General features: G+C 51.0%; 2 protein-coding genes across 8 annotated transcripts in view; both read right to left on the reverse strand.

Annotated features, from left to right (window-relative positions):
• The window catches only part of LOC138726254 (apovitellenin-1), a 187,945-nt gene that overhangs the window by 94,699 nt on the left and 73,099 nt on the right, over positions 1 to 20,147 (reverse strand). The gene's annotated exons all lie outside the window — the stretch shown is intronic.
• BOC (BOC cell adhesion associated, oncogene regulated) overlaps positions 1 to 20,147 on the reverse strand; it is a 59,693-nt gene that overhangs the window by 18,619 nt on the left and 20,927 nt on the right. For all 7 annotated transcript variants that reach the window (XM_069867731.1, XM_069867785.1, XM_069867765.1 and 4 more), the window contains exons 2-3: positions 8,235 to 8,408; positions 7,412 to 7,690 (exon numbers count right to left, since the gene is read on the reverse strand). In XM_069867731.1, coding sequence (XP_069723832.1) covers positions 7,412 to 7,690; positions 8,235 to 8,319 — 364 coding nt within the window. In that variant the 5' untranslated portion in view covers positions 8,320 to 8,408. The remainder of the gene's footprint in view (positions 1 to 7,411; positions 7,691 to 8,234; positions 8,409 to 20,147) is intronic.

Genomic DNA, 20,147 nt, shown 5'->3' on the forward strand with positions numbered 1-20,147 from the left:
TAAAGATTATCCAGTTCCAACCTTCCTGCCATGGGCAGGGACACCTCTGACCAGACCAGGCTGTTCAAGGCCCCATCCAACCTGGCCTTGAACATTTCCAGGGAGGAGGCATCCACAGCTTCCCTGGCAACCTGTGCCAATGCCTCACCAAGATCTTTTCATGGTGCTGTGCACCAGCTCAGGCAACCACTAGGGACAACTGCACATCCTGTGGCTGGTCACAAGTCACGTTGTCCCATCAGGACTCAAGTCAGCCCACTTCCCCAGGACCCAGCACTAACACACATCTCCCGAGCGGCACGACGCTAAATCCAGACGAGACCACGCTTCCTTTTCAAGACCCTGCGCTAAGGCAGTGCATCACATTCGTCGCCATGGTTTGGTGCGGCCATGCACTGTCAACAGCTCCCTTGCCCCTCAAAACCCATCCCGGGTTGTGGCACCCGTGACCTCGGGCAGTTTGGAGAGCCGGGGTGAAGCAGAAGGACTGGCGGCGGGTGGACAGCGGGGAGCCTCCCTTGGCAGTCCCAGCTAGCAGAAAAATGTGTTTTTGTTCTCTGGGAAATGCAGCAGCACTCCAAGAGCAAAAGACAACTCTGGCTCCAAGCTTCTCCCACCCACAGTCATGGAAAAGTGACATGAAATTTCTCAAGCAGACTTTCTGATTAAAGCAAGATCCTTTATGGAGCTTAAATAAAAACCAGCTCTCTTGGCAAGGCAGTGTGAAAGCCTCCCCGAGTGCGGTGTGGAGGGGCTGCCGGGCGGCTGCTGGGGGAGCCAGCATTCCCGGGCCCAGATCTGAGGGAAGGGGAGAAGGTTGAAAAGAAAAAGGGAGGTTTTGCAATGTCATAAAAATGATTTGCAGCGAACATGCTTAATACTTCTGGAATTCCTTGGCATCGTTCAATTAAAAAAAAATAATATTAAAAAGAAGGAATACGGGTGAGCTTCAGAAATGTGATTAATCCTTTAAGACAAGCCGAGGAGGGGAGCCATGTTTCCACTGGGTTTTAAAGCCAGATGAAGGTTAACTCTTCACTTGTGAAAAGCTGGCAGTGCCTTGTGCTCCTCCAGCAACAAAAGTCACTGCTGGGGAGGGGAAGGGTGCGGGGTATTTTCTCCTCTTTGCTTTTTATATTTGATCAAGGAATGAAATAGTAAGAGGCACAGAAATGGGAAGACATGGAGGAGAGGCGAGAGTCCAGCATCTGCCTGCCCACATCATGCATATTTCTCCGATCAACAAAATATAAACGAGCATCAGGAAAATTAATGTGCGCCTTGGTGGTCTGGATTCATCACAGCCAAATGAAGATTTCAGAGCCAAGGCACAGGCTCCAGCAATGCTGGCAGGGATTTGCGCGCACACACGCGCACACAGACACACACACGTGCACGCATGCACAGACCCTGGAGAGGAGAAGGGGCCCAGGAGCCTGGAGGAAGAGCAGACCCGCGGTCCTGGCACAGCAGAGCCCACCGGGAAGCATCACACTCTCGGAGATGGAAAATGATGTCCCTGTGCTAGCGGACCCATGGGACAACCTCGGCCTGGGTGGATGGCGGGGTTCCTCATGTGCAGCCCCACAGATAACAGCTCAGCCCACAGCTTTCACGGCCGTGAGTGCTGCAGCCCCACAGTGGGGAGTGGGACCCCCGACTCTTTCTGCCTTCCCCTTCCAACCTGGCCAAAGGGAATGAGGGGTGAAGCTGTGGACTTAGTGGGAAAGAAGAAAGGAAAGCGATCCTGGGGTGGCTGGGAGAACTAGAACTGAGCGATGCCAGAGAACTGAAGAGAAACCAGCAGGGGGAAAGGGAAAAAAAAAACAGGTGGGCACTGGGACAAAAAAATTTCCAATATGCAAGTGTAGAAGCTTCCTGGCAAACTACTCCCCTAAATTCCTGCTCCCCCACAGCGAACAAGACTGTCTTATTTGCCAGTGGGTTTTGGCCACAGGCGGTCTCAGCCACCCCTCTCCCTGCTGGTTTGGGGGCATCCAGCCATCCGTTAATGCCACTGGGCTAGCTGCAGCTGGCAAGGGGTCCCTGGGGGCATCGCCGGCCCCGTGGTGGGGGCACCCCTTGTGCATGGTATTAGCCCCCCCCTTCACATGCTCCTTTGCACTTGACCTCAGTGCAGCGAAAGAGAGGCTGCTGTGCCTGGCTATGACACACGGTTTCACCCTGAGGGCTTCAAACGGGCCTCCCCCCAAAATGTTGGGAGCCACATGTCCTTCCCCGCACCAGGCAGTGCAGGGAGGAATGGAGGAGAGTGTCAGAACCAGGGGGGATGCAGTGCTTGACCCTTTGGCTGCCCGGCTGGCAGCAGCTGTGCCCCACGTCTAACATGCAATTTGCACGCCAGGTCTAACTCCCAACGCAGCTGGGAGAAACCACATCCCCTCTCCACTGGCTGAGTTTTCCTTTTCATATGGCAGCAACCAACGTGCCAGCCCATGTCCTTGTCCTTAAAAGACACGCTTGATCACAGGGAAGCAGCAAGTCTTCATCCACCAGCCACCGGCCGGGAGGTGCTGCGGACAGACAGCTGTGCTGGGATAACAGGGCTTATGGGGTTTTTGTTTTTTCTTTCTCCCCTCTTTTTTTTTTTGTTTAGAAGGGAGTGAAGGGAGTGCAATCAAAGGCCAATGCTTGTGTCCATCTGTGCCCTGCGCCAAGCGCAACGGGGTGAGCCGGGGTGCAGGGAAGGTCAGTCTGTGGTGAGCTGCGTTGCTGTCATCAGGGAGGGAAACCAGCTGAACTGCAGGGCCAGGGGCCAAGCAACAAGACAGGCGAGATAGACCAGATGAAATGAATGAGAGACCATAAATAACTTTGGAGAAGCAGTAGTAAATAAAACACCAGCCCTCAAGGTGAAAGTCTTCCTCGCTGTAGGGAAGAGTGAGGGACGGACCCCAAGAAGAGGAATGGGCAGCTGCACTCAGGAGCAGGCATCCCCCACAGCCCACGGCTACAGCTCTCAGTCCAAATCCAGTCAGTACTGCAGGAGCTTGGGCACTGGCACTGCCCCCATCAGCCCCTTCCCACCCTGAGTGGACAGGCGCAGCACCCTGGCCTTCCGCCTGCTCACGCACCCGCTGGTGCATCCCCCCGCTGTGCTCCACTCCCCCCATTGCCCTGGGCCCATTGCACGGCCTTCGTACCACAGCTCTACCAGCTCAAGAAACACCCCCTGTGTTTTCCTTTTCTCCTCTCCTGACACCACCTCTGCCCCAAGGGCCAGAGCCCTGTGCCTGCTCAGCAAATGCTTTTCCAGCATGCAGTCGCCCCCTTCCTTCCCTCCCTCCTTCCCTCCTGCCATTGCCTCCAGGGAGCCATCAGAGTAGAGGCCCAGGCAAGGAAAATGAATGGGGCTGTCTTCAGAAAGCAGCTGCAAATTCCTGGGGGATGCCCAGCCTGACCCGGTGCAGGGTCACTGCCCGTGAGCACCGCGCGCTGAGGCCCAGCTTCCCCCACGTGCTGCTGCAAAGCTGAGGGCTGCCCTTGTCATCGGTGCCAATGGAGGGCCAAGAGGCAATGAGTCTCCCTTGTCCCACAGCGTCCCCAGGACACAGGTGCCCTGCAATCCTCTCATCCCTGGCTGAGAGGGACACACTAGAATCATAGAATGGTTTGGGTTGGAAGGCACCTTAAAGATCATCCCATTCCAACCCCCCTACCATGGGCAGGGACACCTTCCACTGGATCAGGCTGTCCATAGCCTCATCCAGCCTAGTGGAGTCATCCAACCTACGTGGAGTCCCTTTGCAGCACCCTCATCTATTTTTTTGCTTTGTTTTTCCATGTCACATCTACCCAGGTCAAGCTTGCTGCTGTGCTCAGTGCATGGATTTTACACACACACAGCTTGAATGGCTTTTGCGACCTCTGCCCATTGGTTTTCCTCCAGCCCTGCACTTCATCTGCCCCATGAGCTCCACTAAGGGCTCGTGACCTCCTGAACCTTTTCCTGTTTCAAGACCAACCCACAGCACTGCATCCTTGTCCCTGGTGGATTTATCCAGCCCCACCAGAGCCCACTGAAGCCATACCTTTTTCATACAGCTTCTACACCCAGGAGAGGGGCTGGAGCAGGGCTTCTGGCGTAATGGCAAATTTGCCAGCTGCAAGTGGGCACAGAAAATACCTTTCTCTTCCTTGCAGCTCTGAGCCATATGAAAGCCTGGGGTCTGGCTTGGAAAACCAGGACTCCTGGTTACACACTCCAGGAACTCCTGTTGCATTCATTCAAGATGTCAAAGACTTCAGCCCATAACTATTGAGGGCTGAAAGGCTGCCCTGGGGCCACGCGGGGCTGATCTTGCGCAGCCCACCAGGCCAGCAGTGATCAGCAAGGATCTGCCTACACCAATGTGCCACAGGATGCCAAGGTTGAAGGTGGGATCATGAAACACCAGGTTGCCTCTAACTGGACTAAAAAGTGCCCAAGTAATGCCTGAAGCGCTGCTCCTTCTGTTACTTTAAGAAACCTTCCCCTTTCTGCAAATCCTTCCTCCCTCCACCCCTCAGATACACAATACTTCTCTCTACTTCCTCCAAAGGAGTGGAAATAGCCTTAAAGTCGGCCTGATGACATTACCTATACCCCTCGAAACCTAGCAAGACACTTGTTCCAGTGACTCCAGGTCCTCTTCCAAAGTAAACCTAAACCTTGAAAATATTTCCACACTCCCCTCCCTGCTGCTTGTATTCACATTCCAGTTTCACTCTACCCCTGCACCCCCCAAATAGTTTTTGGATGGGGCTGTGGCCTTCAGAGGGTTTTCTTTCAAGCCAGCAGGTGATCCGGCAGAGATGTACCAACTGCAACACCAGCCTGCCAGGGGTTTCTCTCTGCACCCCCAGGACCATGGTCCCCACTGAACCAGCTTAGAGCAAAGCTCTGTAGGAGATGTCTGGAGCAGGAGCCAGAGCCCGCGGCACAGCTGCTACCATAGCTTTCAAACTCAGTCCCACCACAAATTGGTGCCCCTGTTATTTGGGGACATGGTCTAGAGGTGGATTTAGCAGGGCTGGATCAATGCTTGGACTCTATGATCTTAAAGGTCTTTTCCAGCCAAAGTCATTCTATAATTTCAGATCACTGCAAAGCAACTGCTGCAAGTAGCCTGCAGCTCACAAACACAAAGCCAGATATTTGAACCCCTCCAGAAGGCTTCCCTCCTACACCTTCAGCCCCAGGTCTTTCCTGAACTGCCCTTTCTCTCTCTTCACTCTTTGACTGCCAAGTCTTCCCCATGCTGGGGCTCTCTGTTGCCTGAGGCTGCCTGGGTGCATGGGACATGGCCTCTGCCACCTTCAGTTCCCTTTGAGCACAGGTGACCCATGCAGCACAGTACAGGGGTGCTCCATGATGGGTTGGTTTGTTCAACCAACCTCTGGCGCCAGTTCTGTGAGTTCCAGTGAATGGTGCTCCTGACCTCCAGCCTTTGCTACAGCAGGGACAGCAGCAGTAGGCACAGTCCTCTCTTTTGCACCCCAACCCCCACTTGCAATCCAATAGCAGAAAGTGATTTGGTTCCTGGAGAGAGGCTGCAAAACTACTCAGTTGTGGCTTTGATTTGTCCTGAGGGACACGGCAGGACCTTCTGGTGCTCTAGGACCTACCTCCTGTCCACCACTGATGCTAGACCAAAGCAGACAGATGGGTCAAACATCCAGGCTTTGTCCCAGGAGACAGAGCTGGTGGGGGCGGCTTGGGGTGAGGGGAAAAAAGGGGGATCAGCCTAGGAAGGAACCAATCAGGCTGAGGAGCTGTGCACACCCTGTCCTCCTAAACACAAACCATGCCCTTGGTAATCCCATCCACTTCTCCCCTCCTCTAGCCTTCCCTCTATCAGGCCACCAGCGCACACAGCCCCCTTTCTGCTCTGGAATGTGTTCTCCGAAACTTAATCTCGGCATGGGGCTCAGGCCAAATCCCCTAACAGATTCGGCCCCATGACAACCCCCTCCCACCCGCTTCAGCACTCAGCAACTCTCCCCTTGCTTTCCCTCATCTCCTCCTCCCACCCAGCTTGGCCTAAGCATTTCACTCCTGATTAATGTATCAGTGACAAGCCAATAACTCTTGGCTTTAAAGCAAAGCCAGCTCCCACTTCACACTAACATCTTCACTTCTTCATTTTCTTATGACTTAGCCCCAAACTCCCCCTTGCTGGAAGACGAAGCCTTTTCTCCACCCAGGGACTGTCACTGCCAGGGGATGGCCGTCTCCTCTGCACACACTTGCTCCACCAAAAACTGCACGGGTCTCTGAGAAGATCAGGTTCTCTGCTGCTTAAACAAGGGTGGTCCACGCAGAGCACTCCCATCTCCAAGCAGACGTGGGCTGCTCTTTCCCAGATGCATCTCACATTTGAGCATTACATCTGGCCACACCCAGGCTCCTGCAGAAGTTCCCCACTCTTAAAACACACCCTCCCATGCACACGTCTCCTTGGTCTGTCGCCAGTGCCAGAGGGCAGCAGAGAGGAGCTCATAAGCTCAGAGCTGTGGCTCAGAAACAATGTGATTTTTTGCTGCCATGCCACTACAACCTTGTAGGAAGAGGACAAAGTCCTGGAAAGTGGGAGGATGCCCTCCCAGGGCCAAAAGCAGTGGTTATGAGTGCAGCCCCTTATAGATAAAAACCTCGTTACAAGTGCTTATAGATACTCTGTTCTCCTGTATCTGCCTCCTGCCGACTTCAGCGTCTGCCCAACCAAATTAGGACAGTGCAGCCTCTGCCTTCAACATTGTCCTGCAATCATTCTCCTGCAGCCACTACTTCAGCTTGCACGATCCTCCCAATGCCACACAGAGGGCCATCACCCCTGTGAGTGCCCACGAGTGCCTCCTCACCACAACCAGACCAACTTTTCCTTACCATGAGCATTGGTGCTGGTATTTTGGCTACGATGAACACAGAGGCAACACAAAAAAAAGTGCAGCTCCCATCACAGCACAAGCAGGACAAGGGACTTCACTTTCTGTGGGTCAGGAAGGCAGCAAAACTTAGCACACACTGACCCAGCACTGGCAACAGCCCCACAACAGCTCAGAGAAGTGGTTTGGCCATCAGCACCAGCAGGTAATTCTTTGTAACCTCAATCAAGAAGTTTGCAACTGGATGGGGCAATATCACAGCCAAGGGACCAACAAGGCACCCAAACACCATCAGTCAGGTTATTTCCTGCTCTGTGTGGTCTTGCAAAAACAACCACTGCAGGACAGGGCTGCTGTTACCACGCAGGAGGACTGCTTGGGTCATTGCTGAGCCACAACATGACAGCCAATCCACAATAAAAAGTGCTGCAGTGTGAGTGAGTGAGAGTGGATGAGCCTCTCAAGGATGCATGAGTGATGGCCCAAGCAATGCAAGGGACAGCAAAGGACTAAAGTTACTCACTAGCTAACGTGACTACTGCAGGGACACTGGCAATGACTCCTTCAGGCACACGAGCAATGCACTGATAACGTCCCACGGTGTGATTGTTGAGAGCCGTGATGATGAGTTTCCCTCCCTCGATGTGGATGCCCAGCACTTTGTCCGATCCAGTCAGCTCCTTCCCATTCAGTCTCCAGGTAAGGTTCACTCCGGGGGGCTCCACTACACACCCCAGGCTGACCGGGCCCCCAAGCTTTTGGACAATGGAGGCAGGTTGTACAGTGACCTGCAGGGACTCACCTGCAGAAAGAGAAATAAATGGGAATGAGAAAGGTTTGTGAGACTCAGCAAAAAAAAGGACAGGGTAAAAAAATGTAATGCTGGTACATTTTGCATCCATAGAATCATTTGGTTGGAAAAGACCTTTTATATCGAGTCCAACCATACCTGTCCACAACTAGACCATATCCCTGAGCACCTCATCGACCAGTCTTTTAAACACCTCCAGGGATGGAGACTCAACTATCTCCCTGGGTAGCCTGTGCCAGTGCCCAAGAAACTTATTGCTGCTGTTCCTGATGCACCTTTCCCTCACTCCACACCCACCCTAGTGCTTGTAGGTGCACACTAACCCCATTTCTTCTTGGCACCAAAAGACACAGATGTCCAACTCCAACTGTACCCTCTTCTCCTTTCAAGGAGTATTTGAATCCAGACCTTTGGTCATGGCTACTGAAGAAGCAGCAGAGAGAAAATCACTTTGTACTTGAGGCATGCCTACGCTAACCAACCTCAAGGCAAAGCATAAACAAAATGGAACAAATGGGTAAGAGCAGAAACTCACTTAGTTTGGCAAAGCAGCTAGTGGCTACAAGGATGAGGCAAGGGATGGGGGACATGGGTTTCTTCTTTCCGTGTGTCATTGCCATCCCATGCGGTATGTCCTGGGGCAGAGACACCCAGGGAAGTGTCCCATAAGCTGCCTCAGGGGATGCAGCGGAGATGCGGTAGCAGATTCCTGTAGATGACAAGAAATGAGATAGATTAAACCCTCAGATTTCCCTCTGCTTTCCAGCCCTGCCTGGTGTCTCTGCCAACACCTCTAAACTCCCAGTGGTTCACTGAGCTGGTGGCCTGAGGAGCTAACAGACACTGAGGCCAGCACTTCTTTCCTCCAGCCTCTCCCCCAGGCATGGTTGTGGGTCTCCTAAGACATCCCATCCTCAGCCCTCAGCACAAGTCTACATGTATGCACACAGACACATAGTCACTCCCCTTCCCCACTCCAGATTTGGCGCAGTGAATGCCTGTACAGCGCCAGCAACCCACACCAGGCAATTTTCAGGAGCAAAACACAAACATTTCCAACAAAGTGTCACTGGAGATACTTGCCAAGTGTTGCTGCCACTTACTGGCTGTGTCTGGAATATATTTGAGCTTGAAAACAAAAGTAAATGAGTAGGTACAAGCACCAAGCTATACAAAAAGAGGTGATCCTGCAGCTTCAGAGTCTCTTCCTGAGATACTGGCCACGTTACTACCAGGCATACCTACACTTCAACCCAGCTGGGACTCCTTAGGAGATGTAAATGTTTCTGTGAGGAATTATTCTGAAGGGAAGGGGACGCTTTTTCAGGAGAAAATAAATGGCCAGTCCAAAATCTGCTCCAATTCAGTGCAGTGAGCTGAGGGCAGATTATGTTGGTTTGGGATAGAATCATAGAATCACTAGGCTGGAAAAGACCTTTGATACCACTGAGTCCAATCACAACTGTCCACTACTAAACCATATCTCCCAGCGCCTCATGTACTCGTGTTTTAAATACCTCCAGGGATGGAAACTCCACCACCACCTTGGGCAGCCTGTGCCAGTACCTGAGATCCCTTTCAGTGAGGAAATTTTTGAAATTTTTCTTAACGTCAAACTTGAACCTCCCCTGGTGCAACTTTAGGCCATTTCCTCTCATCCTTTCACTTGGAAGACGAGATCAGCACCCACCTTGCTATAACCTCCTTTCAGGCAGTTGTAGAGAGCAATAAGGTATCCCCTCAGCCTCCTTTTCTCTAGGCTAAACAGTCCCCATTCCCTCAGTTGCTCCTTGTAAGGCCTGTTCTCCAGCCCCTTCACCAGCTCCGTTGCCCTTCTCTGGACACGCTCCAGCACCCCAATGTCCTTCTTGTCGTGAGGGGCCCAAAACTGAACACAGGATTCGAGGTGCAGCCTCATCAATGCCAAGTACATAATACACCTTTATAATACATCTTTATTCCACCTCTGTTTTACAGAAAGATTTCAGATTAACTGTTCTGCCTGAGTCACGCTGCCTGTTATGAGTAGAACTACCCTATCTGGACACACCATTGTATTCAAAAGCATCAACAACTTCCAAAAAACCTGAAGTCCAAGCCCATCCATCACAAGCCAGGTTGCTGTGAAGAGCTGCACACCACAGCAGCTGTTTTGGAAAGATGGTCATGAGTGAACCCCAAAGCAAGCAAGCCAGGTCAGGAAGATTAAAGATCTAAGTGGCTGCACCAAGAGACACCTCAGATGCCAGACTGAATTCAGCTTCAACCATGGGAAAAGGGCTGAAGTCAAGAAGAGACTTCCCTCTATGGACATCATAATGCAGCTACAGGATTTTGAACTCCCTCCAGCTGCAGTGCTAAGAAGATGACCCGTGTCTCTCAAAGGTATGTCAGAATTGCTGCTGAGCATGTCCACATGGGCAGGGCAGAAATCCAAGATCAAACCAACCACAGCAGTCAGTGCAAACAGCAGTTTTCTTGCCTGTTCCCCCTGCAGATACACAACTTACGGTAAATACCACTGCCAAGAGCACCTGGACCCTGCAGAGCAGTATTTCCTACTTCCACCATGGTCACCACTCAAGCCACTATCTGTTTAGGCATGTCCTTTTCAAACCCAACTCGGTCAAATAAAGAGGGGACAAGTCCCCTCCAGCATAACCTCAAAAATTCAGCCTCCTAGCTCCTGAAGTAAAGACTGCCTCAGGCTCCCCATCAGACACTAAGTCATTCAAGGCAAGGCTGATTACTGCTAGTGAGGAATCCCAGCACTTGGGGGAACTTTGCTTGCCTTATGGTGACAGCAAAGGTGCAAGAGCACAGCACGGGGCCAATATCCATAGCTGGCCATGCAAAGGTTCACGTTACGACAGCAGGAATCCAGCTAGTTAGCTTGCATGCATCTCTGCAAATTGGGCTGCCCCTCAGACAACCTCACGAGCTGACCCCTTACCCCTCGTTGCCCCAGAGTGTGGAGTCACAGAGCAGACATTCGTATAGAGTTGAGAGGAGACCGGAAAAAGAAGAGCCACTCCTGAGCTGGCAGTTTCAAAAGGAAGCAATGCAAAGTGCCGTGCAACTGGAGCTTTGCAAACGCCACAAAGAGCATCTTTGCGCAGCACGTGGCCCGCCAAGGTGAACTCACTCAGCCAGCCTGCCCAGCAGGCTCAAGGCAAGGCAGCTGTTTCCCAGGAGTTAAACAGCCACTATTAATGTGGCCATGTGCCCAAGATAAGCCCTGCTGATAGGGATGATAAATAGGTCAAGCTTAGCACAGCCTATGTGGCTTCTGGGCAGCTGGGAGCATGGACAGAGCTTGGCCATCGGATGCCAGGCTGGCCAAACCCTGAAGGCACCCAGAAAGTTCAGTTAGACTCATACTCTAGTTACTGCAGGCCCACTACATGTGGAAATCCGCTGTAGGTAACCTCCAGTGCCAAAGCATAAGACAACAACTTCCCTCCCACATGCCTCATCCTTCCCAGTATCACTCCCCACCCTGAAAATGAGTCTCAACAATTTGTTTTTGAATAGTTTCCCCCATCAGCCAGCATGTACAAGATCTTTCAGCTATTGACTTGGAGACCACATGAGTTACTCAAGCCCGTTTCTCCATGTAAGACAGCCACTAAAGTATCCTTAGTTATGCCACAGCCATCTTGGGCAAACCACCACTGACAATGGCCATATAAGTGCCCGATGTTTTCCATACCAGAACACGCACTGTTGACACCAGTGATGCAGCACTAATTACACTAGTCTGGAAAACACTTTGAGAGAGTTTAGGTTTAAGACACAGGTTTAGTTGTACCTTCCACCATCAGGGTTGCTAGGGATAGAAAGCCTTCCACCAACAGAGAAGAAACACTTTGGGGACGGACTTAATGTTTTGCTCCTCAATGCTGGAAGCCTACAGACCAAAGCTGACTCATTCCTCCTATCTGGATTGGTTTGGCAGCAGGATGGAAGAATGTTGGATGGAAAAGAGTTGTTCCTTGGAGCCCATACTGGAGGAAGGGGTAAGCAAAGACGTTCCCAACCAGACCTCCCTGTAGCTCTGAGTCGTGCAGAGCTTCTGGCCAGAAGGGCAAAGCCAAAGGCACAGAACGGACCCTTCGTGAGCTAGGACCACCCAGGCACACCGGTATGACGATGATACTGGCTGCCCCCAGGTCTCTAAAAAGATGAAGGGCAATAAGTGGGGACAAAAAGGGGGAGATCAAAAAACTTGGCCACAGCACTGGGCAGATTGAACAGCATTAAGCAGAGACTGAGGAGAGAAGGTGTGTTGCAACAAGTGTATGGTAACACCCCAAACCTCCCGGCAGAATATGTGCTCTAAATAGGGACATGTGGCTATTTCTTTCACAGCTGAGTGAAGCACAAAAAGTAAATGGCCGGCATAAAAATAATGAGGAAAATGAATGAAAACATCAATTCCAAAAGAACTATTAGGATCCAGGGCCAGATTTCAAAATTCTCAGCTTCCACAATTGAAGCCAGATTTTCAAAAGCATTCAGTTCTTGACATGCTGAGCTCTCCTGAATAGGCAACCAACTTATTTCGATGCCTAAATGGGAGCTGACCTCTTTTGAAAATGCTGCCCTTAAGCAGCCTGCAGTAGTGCATAGCAAGGAACTTTATTAATCAGGCAGCTTGCGATTTGCTCGACATCCCTGCAAGCACTGCCAGGGCGGGCTGCAGCAGAAGAGGCGGCAGAGGTGAGGAGCGGAGGAGGCCCCAGAAGCTCCGGTTGCCTTCCCAGGGGCAGTGGTCCCAGGCAGGGGGCTGTGCTGGGAGACGCAGGGCTGCTGCATGGTGGCATCCTGCTCAGCTGCCAACTCTTCCCCCAGGCACGAGACACCCCTGGTTGCCGACACTTCTGCAGCCAACACCACCAGCCTCCACAGTTCCTGCTTAATTGCTATTTGGGAAACGAAAGAGCCACTTAAAGAGCTTCAAGGCGAGAGGGAAAACAAAAATTATTTGTTTATTTATTTTTAATTCTTTCCTGCCAGGTTAAAATAACAATTTCCTGTCCGAGGAGCCAAGGCTCTAAGTCTTTTTCAGACAGCCCAGTAAATCAAAGAAGGGGCCATTAGGAGAACAAAATTAACGAGAGCTTTATCAGAATTGGAGGGGTTGTAGGGTGTAAAATGTGTCGGCTCGGGTTCCCACCACACACCTAAGCCCACCGAGGTCCCCGCACGCTGCCCCAGCTGTGCCACAGCGATGGAGGGCACTGCAAAGGGTGAGGAGCAAGAAAGAAAAGCCAGAGGTGAAGATACAAAAGAGAAGAAAGGTGTGGGCTGGAAAGGAAAAAAAGGGTTGTGAATTAAGCACAGGCAGCAGGAGAGGTGTTTGCTGATTAGAAACTGAAGGTTTTACTGAGGAAATGCTGCTCACAGCCCCAAGCCCCCTCCTGCTTAACAAGGGCTGGCCAAGCAGCCCTTGTTACTGCCACACTGTCTGTGATTTACAAGGCTTCCAAATGGGAACCAGCCGCTGCCCCAGCATCCCTGCACCACATATCCCAGCTCTGGAGCAGGCACAGGGGAAAACGCAGAGGCAAACTGGGACACAGGGAAATTTCGCTGATGCCCATGAAGGCAGTCTGAGGTCGTGTCAGGTGGCCAGACCCTAAGCCCCTTTTCATGCAGAAGAAGAATGAAGGGAAGGGGAAGGGGCTGCTTTGCACTAAGGCAAAAGCTGCAGCAACTCGGGTCCAGCTACCAGCTGGGGACACCCTGGTGACTTTGGAGAATTCATTGCAGCTGGCCTCCATTTCCATCGGGTCAAGTAAGGACAATGATACTCCCAGTTCTCCGCTATATACATTAAGACTTAAGCTCTTCAGAAAATGCAGTGCCTTACACAGTACAGCATGCCAATTTTATTTGTAATCATTAGTTTTTAATATAAGATTGTATTTTTCTGTTGTTCCACAGAGCTTAAAACACTGCAAAAGAAATTGTAAAAGAGAAAAGAGCCACAGCACTCTTACTCTCCAAATGAGAGAACTTGATGGCTAGAAGAGGAAGCCACCTTGGCCCAAGGTTATACAATAAAGCAGTGGAAGAGCTGGAAACCAAAAGCACTCTGAATGAGACCTCCATCCCATCAAACAGATTTTTCTTGGATCCCAAGCCCTTGGCATCCTGTCTGAAAAGTCCACTACAGATCTGTATAATCCTCTAGCTGAAAAAACACTGCCAAGGTGACACACCTGAGCAGGTCAGCTGCAAAGTCCCCACATGATTCCTGGGCACAGATTGCAACCTGGGCACCACCGAAGCAGACTCCTTCTCCAAATCCATCCAACAGAAACATCTCAGAGAAAATTAAACTCTACCAACCTCCACCCCCACTTCAAGCATTAATTTCACACTGTTAAGTTGTATTCGTTGTCTCTCAGAGGATTTGGAAAAGGAGAGGTTTGCAGCATGACAGAAACTCTCCTATGTGACAGCACGGGCATCTGATGGGGATCGGGATGCAGATGCTGTACAGAGAGGAAGGATTCTGAATGAGAAGTGGGTGCTCTCAGGAGAGCCCAGAGAGAGTCAGCTTCCAAGCGTACACTGGCATCTTTAAAGTCAAGGAGGTAGCACAGTGTACAAGTAAACAGGGATAAAAGCTTGCCTGCTTCCCACTGTAGCACTGAAAGCTCCTGACTTCAGAGTACATTAGCTCTGTTAACATAGCCCTTGATTAACTGGTGTGAGGAGCTCCTCTTCCCTCCCGCCCCCACTTCTTCTTTTCTAGAGTGATTAGGCAAAAAAAGGCCCTCTCACTGGCTACTTGTGAGCTCAGCGAGTTCATCGGGAAGCTGCAACAGAGGAAGCCTGGGATAAATTCATGCTCTGAGTTAGGAGAAGGTAAATATCCAGAGCAAAACATGGCACGGCGGCATCACCACTGTGCAGATGAGCAAGTTCACCTGCAAACTACAAGATTGCGCTTGGGCATCGGGTGACCTGAAAAAAGAACCACAGATTGTCCCCAGGCGGATCCCAAGTGATTAAGTGGCGATAGACCTCTTCTAAAAACCAACATAAACTCATAGATAAAACAGAACTTGAACAGAACTGCTCACACAAAGCAGCAATGAAACAAACAAAACATATAACAGTCCTTGCGTCTTATTTATCTTCCATAAGATGAAGCTACTGCCCAGACAAGCTTCTTTCCACAGCAGCCTGTGGTATCTGTGCATGCGGGCTTTGGATTAGCAACAGGATGCAAAGCCTTCCCATTGCCCATGGACTTTTCCTCACCCTCCTGAAGACCCAATGCCTGCATTTCCTGGCACCTCTCCATCCCACAGTTCCTCTGAAATGAGTGCCACTTTCCAGCGGGCATTGATCAGGCTGACTTTGCTTGAGCCCCGGCAAACCCCTTCGTGTTGGCATTTTGTCAGCCAGCGAGCACGGGGCTGCTGGAAGAACGAAACGCTGCCCTCATGCCAGCCACAAGCTCCTCAATGTCACCATGGTGGTGGCACTGCGGCAAATCCGGCTCGCCTCGAGCAATGCCTGCAGCACGGTGGTCCGACAGCGGCTGGACCAGCCAGCCTCAAACAACCCTGCTGCAGGCGGGCCAGGGATGTGAGGATAGCCTTATGCCGCGGCTGTCCCCTGGGATACACCTCCCTTTTTCCCCAGCTACCAGAAGAGGAGCCCTGTGCTAAAACAAGAGTATGCACGCCAGCTTTGGCTGCCCCTTGGCGCGCCCCGAAAACAGCTCCAGCCCTTGAAAAGACAAGGCTAGAGCATAAGAAAGAAAGAAAACCCGCGTCCTTTCTTCAATATCGTGCTCCCCCCATGCCCTAGACACTTAATTTCCCTCCTTCCCCCCCCACAAGCTTCCCCCTCCATTCTGAGTAAATTCAATTTGACAACCCTGCTAATTGGATAAACGCTGCTCCCTACGTTCCTTTAAGGCTGCCCGCTTTTCTCTCCTTGTTTTTGGAGGGCGATTGTGGCTGTTCTTTAACATGAATTCCATCTGCTTTATTTCTCCTCTGCCCATTCAAGACCCCTCCTGAATATGTATGAGGGGCTGCACCCCCCTTTCTCCTCCATCCCATCTCCCTCCCCCCACCCCTCCCCGGCCCCCATCCCTCTCCCTGCCCTCTCCCATTGCCCGGGACAATAACCCCCCAAATGCCCCCTTCTCCCACCCCGGCCCTTTCTGCTTTAGATAAACACAGGCAGTGTCAAGTGTGAGGAGGAGGGGGGGAAGGATGGGGTTCAACTGCCAGTCAAGCCTCGAGCCCTCAATGAAGCCCGGAGGCCTACCCTAATCTGCTGCATGCTTGCCATATGGGAGCTGTGTTGCCCTGGGAAACACTAACAGGCAGAACGGAGCTTAATAGAGTCCATATTCATTGTAATGCAGTGAAATGGCTCGAGGGACTATTGCCCCTTGGGTCTGTTTTCATTCTTCTGTTCCCCCTCTTTCTTTTCTCTCTCTCTCTCTCTTTTTTTTTTTAAATAATTTTTTTTCCTCCCCTCCTTCCCCCCCCCCCCCCTTCCCCATCACCACCACCCTTTTCCTCCCCCCACCCCTTCTTTCTTCCTTTGAAAAGGACCAAGTCCCTGGAGAGCTCTAATCTGGAGAGGCTGGGGGCTCCCCGAAAGGGCCAGGAGCGGGAAGGGGGGAAGGGAGAGGGTGGAGGTGGTTAGGGAGGCGAAGGAGAGGTGGAAGGCAAGAGGAAAGCAGCAACTAATAAGCATGCAGCCGGCCAGCTGTCAAGATGCTGACAATGCTGCTTCGGGTGCAAAGAGCCCGACAGCCCGCGCTGGCACGGAGGCTGGTGCAGGGCCCTTCTGGAGAAGCGCTTGCCTTCCCCTAAGTGCCTCCGTCCTTGTCTGCCGAACAGGGCACAAGCGACAAAAAAAAAGAAAAAAAGGCGCAGATGGAGCGTGCTGCACAGCCTCTTCAGAAACAAAGTGCACCTAGGAAACAGATGTTGTTGCTGCAACAAGCTCAAAGCTGCTGGCTGCTCTCTGGCTCCTTCTCCCAAGTGGCCCCGCAGCAGGCGCTGGGGCTGCCCCCTGCGGCTGGGACAGCATGTCTCTCCCATCAAAACCTTTCCGTCCAAATTCAGTCCCAACCTGGGAGCTATCATAGCTTTAGACCAACTTTTCCTCCACTCTCCCCATGCTTGATCCATACCTTGGTCCACCCGTAGGCTCTCCAGCCTCCCAGCTAACATTCTGATTTAAAGAATTAAGGACTACCAAGGGGATTGCACATCTCCAGTGCTTACAGAGTTGCACATTGTGCATCTGGGCATTGAACATCAAATGTAAGGGAATCGGCAGAATTGCTGGTATCGAAGTCCTTTAAGACCCCAAACAAGTGCACATGAGGTTGCAACTCAATCTACTCTCATGCCAACATTTGTCTCAGGAGAAAGCACGAGGATCCTCTTGAAAAACCACATCACTGCAGCCACACACTTGCGGAGACCAGTTACCTTATTTGGAGCATTTTCATTTTGCCCCACACCTGCTACAAACTCAGCTCACAGTGCAGCAAGGAAGCGTGACCTAACTGAGGCTTTAAAATGGGACAAGTCTGCATCTTCATAGCGAGAAACACTGCAGAGGACATGGCAGGGGGTTTGGAACTTGATGGTCTTTAAGGTCCCTTTCAACCCAAACTATTCTATGATTCTATTTGGTGAGACACAAAGCAAGACATAGCAAGGAGCTGGGAACGAGAGCAGGCATGCACCTGGGCAAGGAAAGCCCAGGGAACAGTTTCCCTGTGAGCTGATGCTGTGGGACCCGCAGGATGGGTGGCGAGTGCCCAGCGATGCTGCTGGCTCTGGTCTGGGCTCAACTGTGCTGAATCCCACACCAATGCGAGCCGAGTGTCAGGTTGTTTCCCTCCCTGTCAGCAGCTGCAACAGAGGAGAGTGCCGGGAGGGATGGGCAGTTCCCACCAGGATCCGTCAACACACAGGCACACATGTGCCTGTGGCTAGTTTACATTAGTCAGGGCACTGCTTTTGGTTTTCCCTCCTCATCATTTCCAAACAAAAAGAAAATCCAAAAACTTGAAGTCTGAGGTTGAGGCTTTAATTGCCCTTTGGGTTAGGAAGAGGTCAGAGAAGAGGCAGGCTTGGCAGATGCAGGGAAAGCGATGCTGAGCAAAAGCCCCGCAAGATACCAAAAGGAAGTGGGGAATAAAGGTGGCAGAAAGGAAAAAGCAGGAAAATTAAATTGAGATGAGGGGGTCAAGAAAGAAGGAGAAATGAGGTAGTTGGGAATTTGGCCAATTTCCTTACACTGCATTTGTCCCTACTGCTGCAGGGGCTGGGAAGGCAAAGAGCAGGCAATGCCACAGCTCACCTGGCACATATGTGCCCAGGCTCATGTCTCTGCTTTCCTCAGAGCAGCAGCTGTCACCTGGGATGGCCACATCTCAAGCACCTATCTCTCTCTCTCTCTCTCTCTCCAGCTGCCACTCTTCCACTTTGTTAAGATGTGGGTTAGTCTTGATAGCAGGAAAACAATTCCTGCTCTCACCAGAAACTCCATCCTGCTCCTAGACAAAAGTTTAACCAACAGACACACTTCCATAGTATGCTCTGGTCCCAGTTAAACAGCACTTCTACCCAAGGAGAGCAGAGTGCTGTCCTCCAAAGCTGGTTTTGCTCAGCTCTGCTCTGCTTCCCCCAAGCAACTCTTGGGGAGCGTATACACCCAGCCAGCCCTTACCCCCCAACCGCAGGACACTGCCATGTTGGCCAAAACAAACATTTTGCCATTGATGTGGCAGCAACACCATAAATCCTGCATCCTACACTAACTAATATTACCTGTGGCCTCTCTGCAGCTGGAGCAGCGGTCAGGAATGGGCCCTGGGAAAGGAAGACCACAAATCATGGCAACATGATTTGACATTGAGCTGCCCCAAAGAGACCAATCTCCCTTTTAGCATCTCTGTCACGTGACGGGGTCATGCTTACGACAGTACAGACAGTAAATACCACAGCATCCATTCATGCTGGTAACCAGCAGATGAAACACTCCTCTCTCTGGAGGCCAAACCTGTATTATATAAGCCAAAGCACAGAGGAGCTGTATACCAGAGAAATGCCACCCATCGGCATCTGCACGAAGCACTGCTGAGATGCCCAGGGAGCTGGGAGCTTTATGGTGTGTCCATCAGCTATGGCCACCTCTGAACTGTGTATTAAAAGCTCTTGTTCACAGCGTGGATCACAAGCCAGAGAGACAGCAGCTATGGATGCTTTTAGAGAGCAGCCCACTTGTTTATGTGCTTAAAAACGAAGCTACCTTAAAGTACCAAATAAAAAAAAATAAAAAAATTAAAAAAAAAAAGTCATCTTTGTCTAGGAACAATAGAAAAATCTTGTCTGTGTCCAATTAGGAACAATAACAGAGTGAAATAAATACAAAAACAACACAAAAAAAACCAAACCAGAAAAGTCTACAGAAACTGCCAGTGACACTGTTAAGCCTTCCTTGGGGAAAGTCACAAAGGGGAAATTTTCCTGTTAAAGCAGAGCAAAGACTTGAGTGGCTTTCCTAGCTTTCGAGTCTTCTTTCAGTCTGTATTGGAAGAGCCAGGGCGCCTACAACAGCTGCAGTAAAAAAATGACCAAGCTTATATTAAATACAAGCAAGCGGCACAGCAGAAATGCCTGCTTAAATGATGCATCCAGAAGATCATAACCAAGGACATTCTGCTGCCTCCGAAACCAGCCTGATCTTTGCCATGACTTCAATGGGAGCAGGCCCAGAAACCGCATTAACAAGCACGAGGCTAGTTTAACACAGTTGACATCAAAATCCAGAAGAGCATACAAAAGAGACAGGACAAAGTACTCGCCAGTAACGTCAATACAAAGTTTAATCCCCAGATGGCTGGCTTTAGAGACATCCCCATCGCCACCATAGAGAAACTCCCTTCTAGTTTGCACTCCTTTCAGCAATGACTTGTTGCTGGGATGCAAAAGAGCACAAGCCCATTTTTCTTGTCCTTTGAAGATGGTATTTAAAAGTTGAGGTTGTTGGGTTTGGGTTTTTTTCTCTTTTATAAGTTTGGGAATAAATGGGAGTTTTTACTCCCTGTAGCTGTCACTTGAATGCTTTTCACTAACAATAATTATTTTGGTTATGGGAGCAGGTCAAAAGCCTGTAGGACTCTACTGGGACAAATTTCCACTGGAAGACATGTCACTACTCCAAAAAACACAAGAGGAAGCTCAAGGCCAGCAAAACAAAGGGACAGAAATGACTGCCCACAGAAAATACTCCAGCCGGTGCCAAATGCTGAGGTGGGGTGCAGGGTCTCAGCGCCGAGTGCCAGCATCCAGACAGCTGAGCCACATCCCTCCTTCATTCTGCACATGGCAGAAGGTACTATGCTGCTCCAAAACACCATGGGGCTCACCTGGAGGTGAAA

This window comes from Phaenicophaeus curvirostris, chromosome 1, assembly GCF_032191515.1.
Source record: "Phaenicophaeus curvirostris isolate KB17595 chromosome 1, BPBGC_Pcur_1.0, whole genome shotgun sequence".
NCBI classification, from domain to species: domain Eukaryota; kingdom Metazoa; phylum Chordata; class Aves; order Cuculiformes; family Cuculidae; genus Phaenicophaeus; species Phaenicophaeus curvirostris.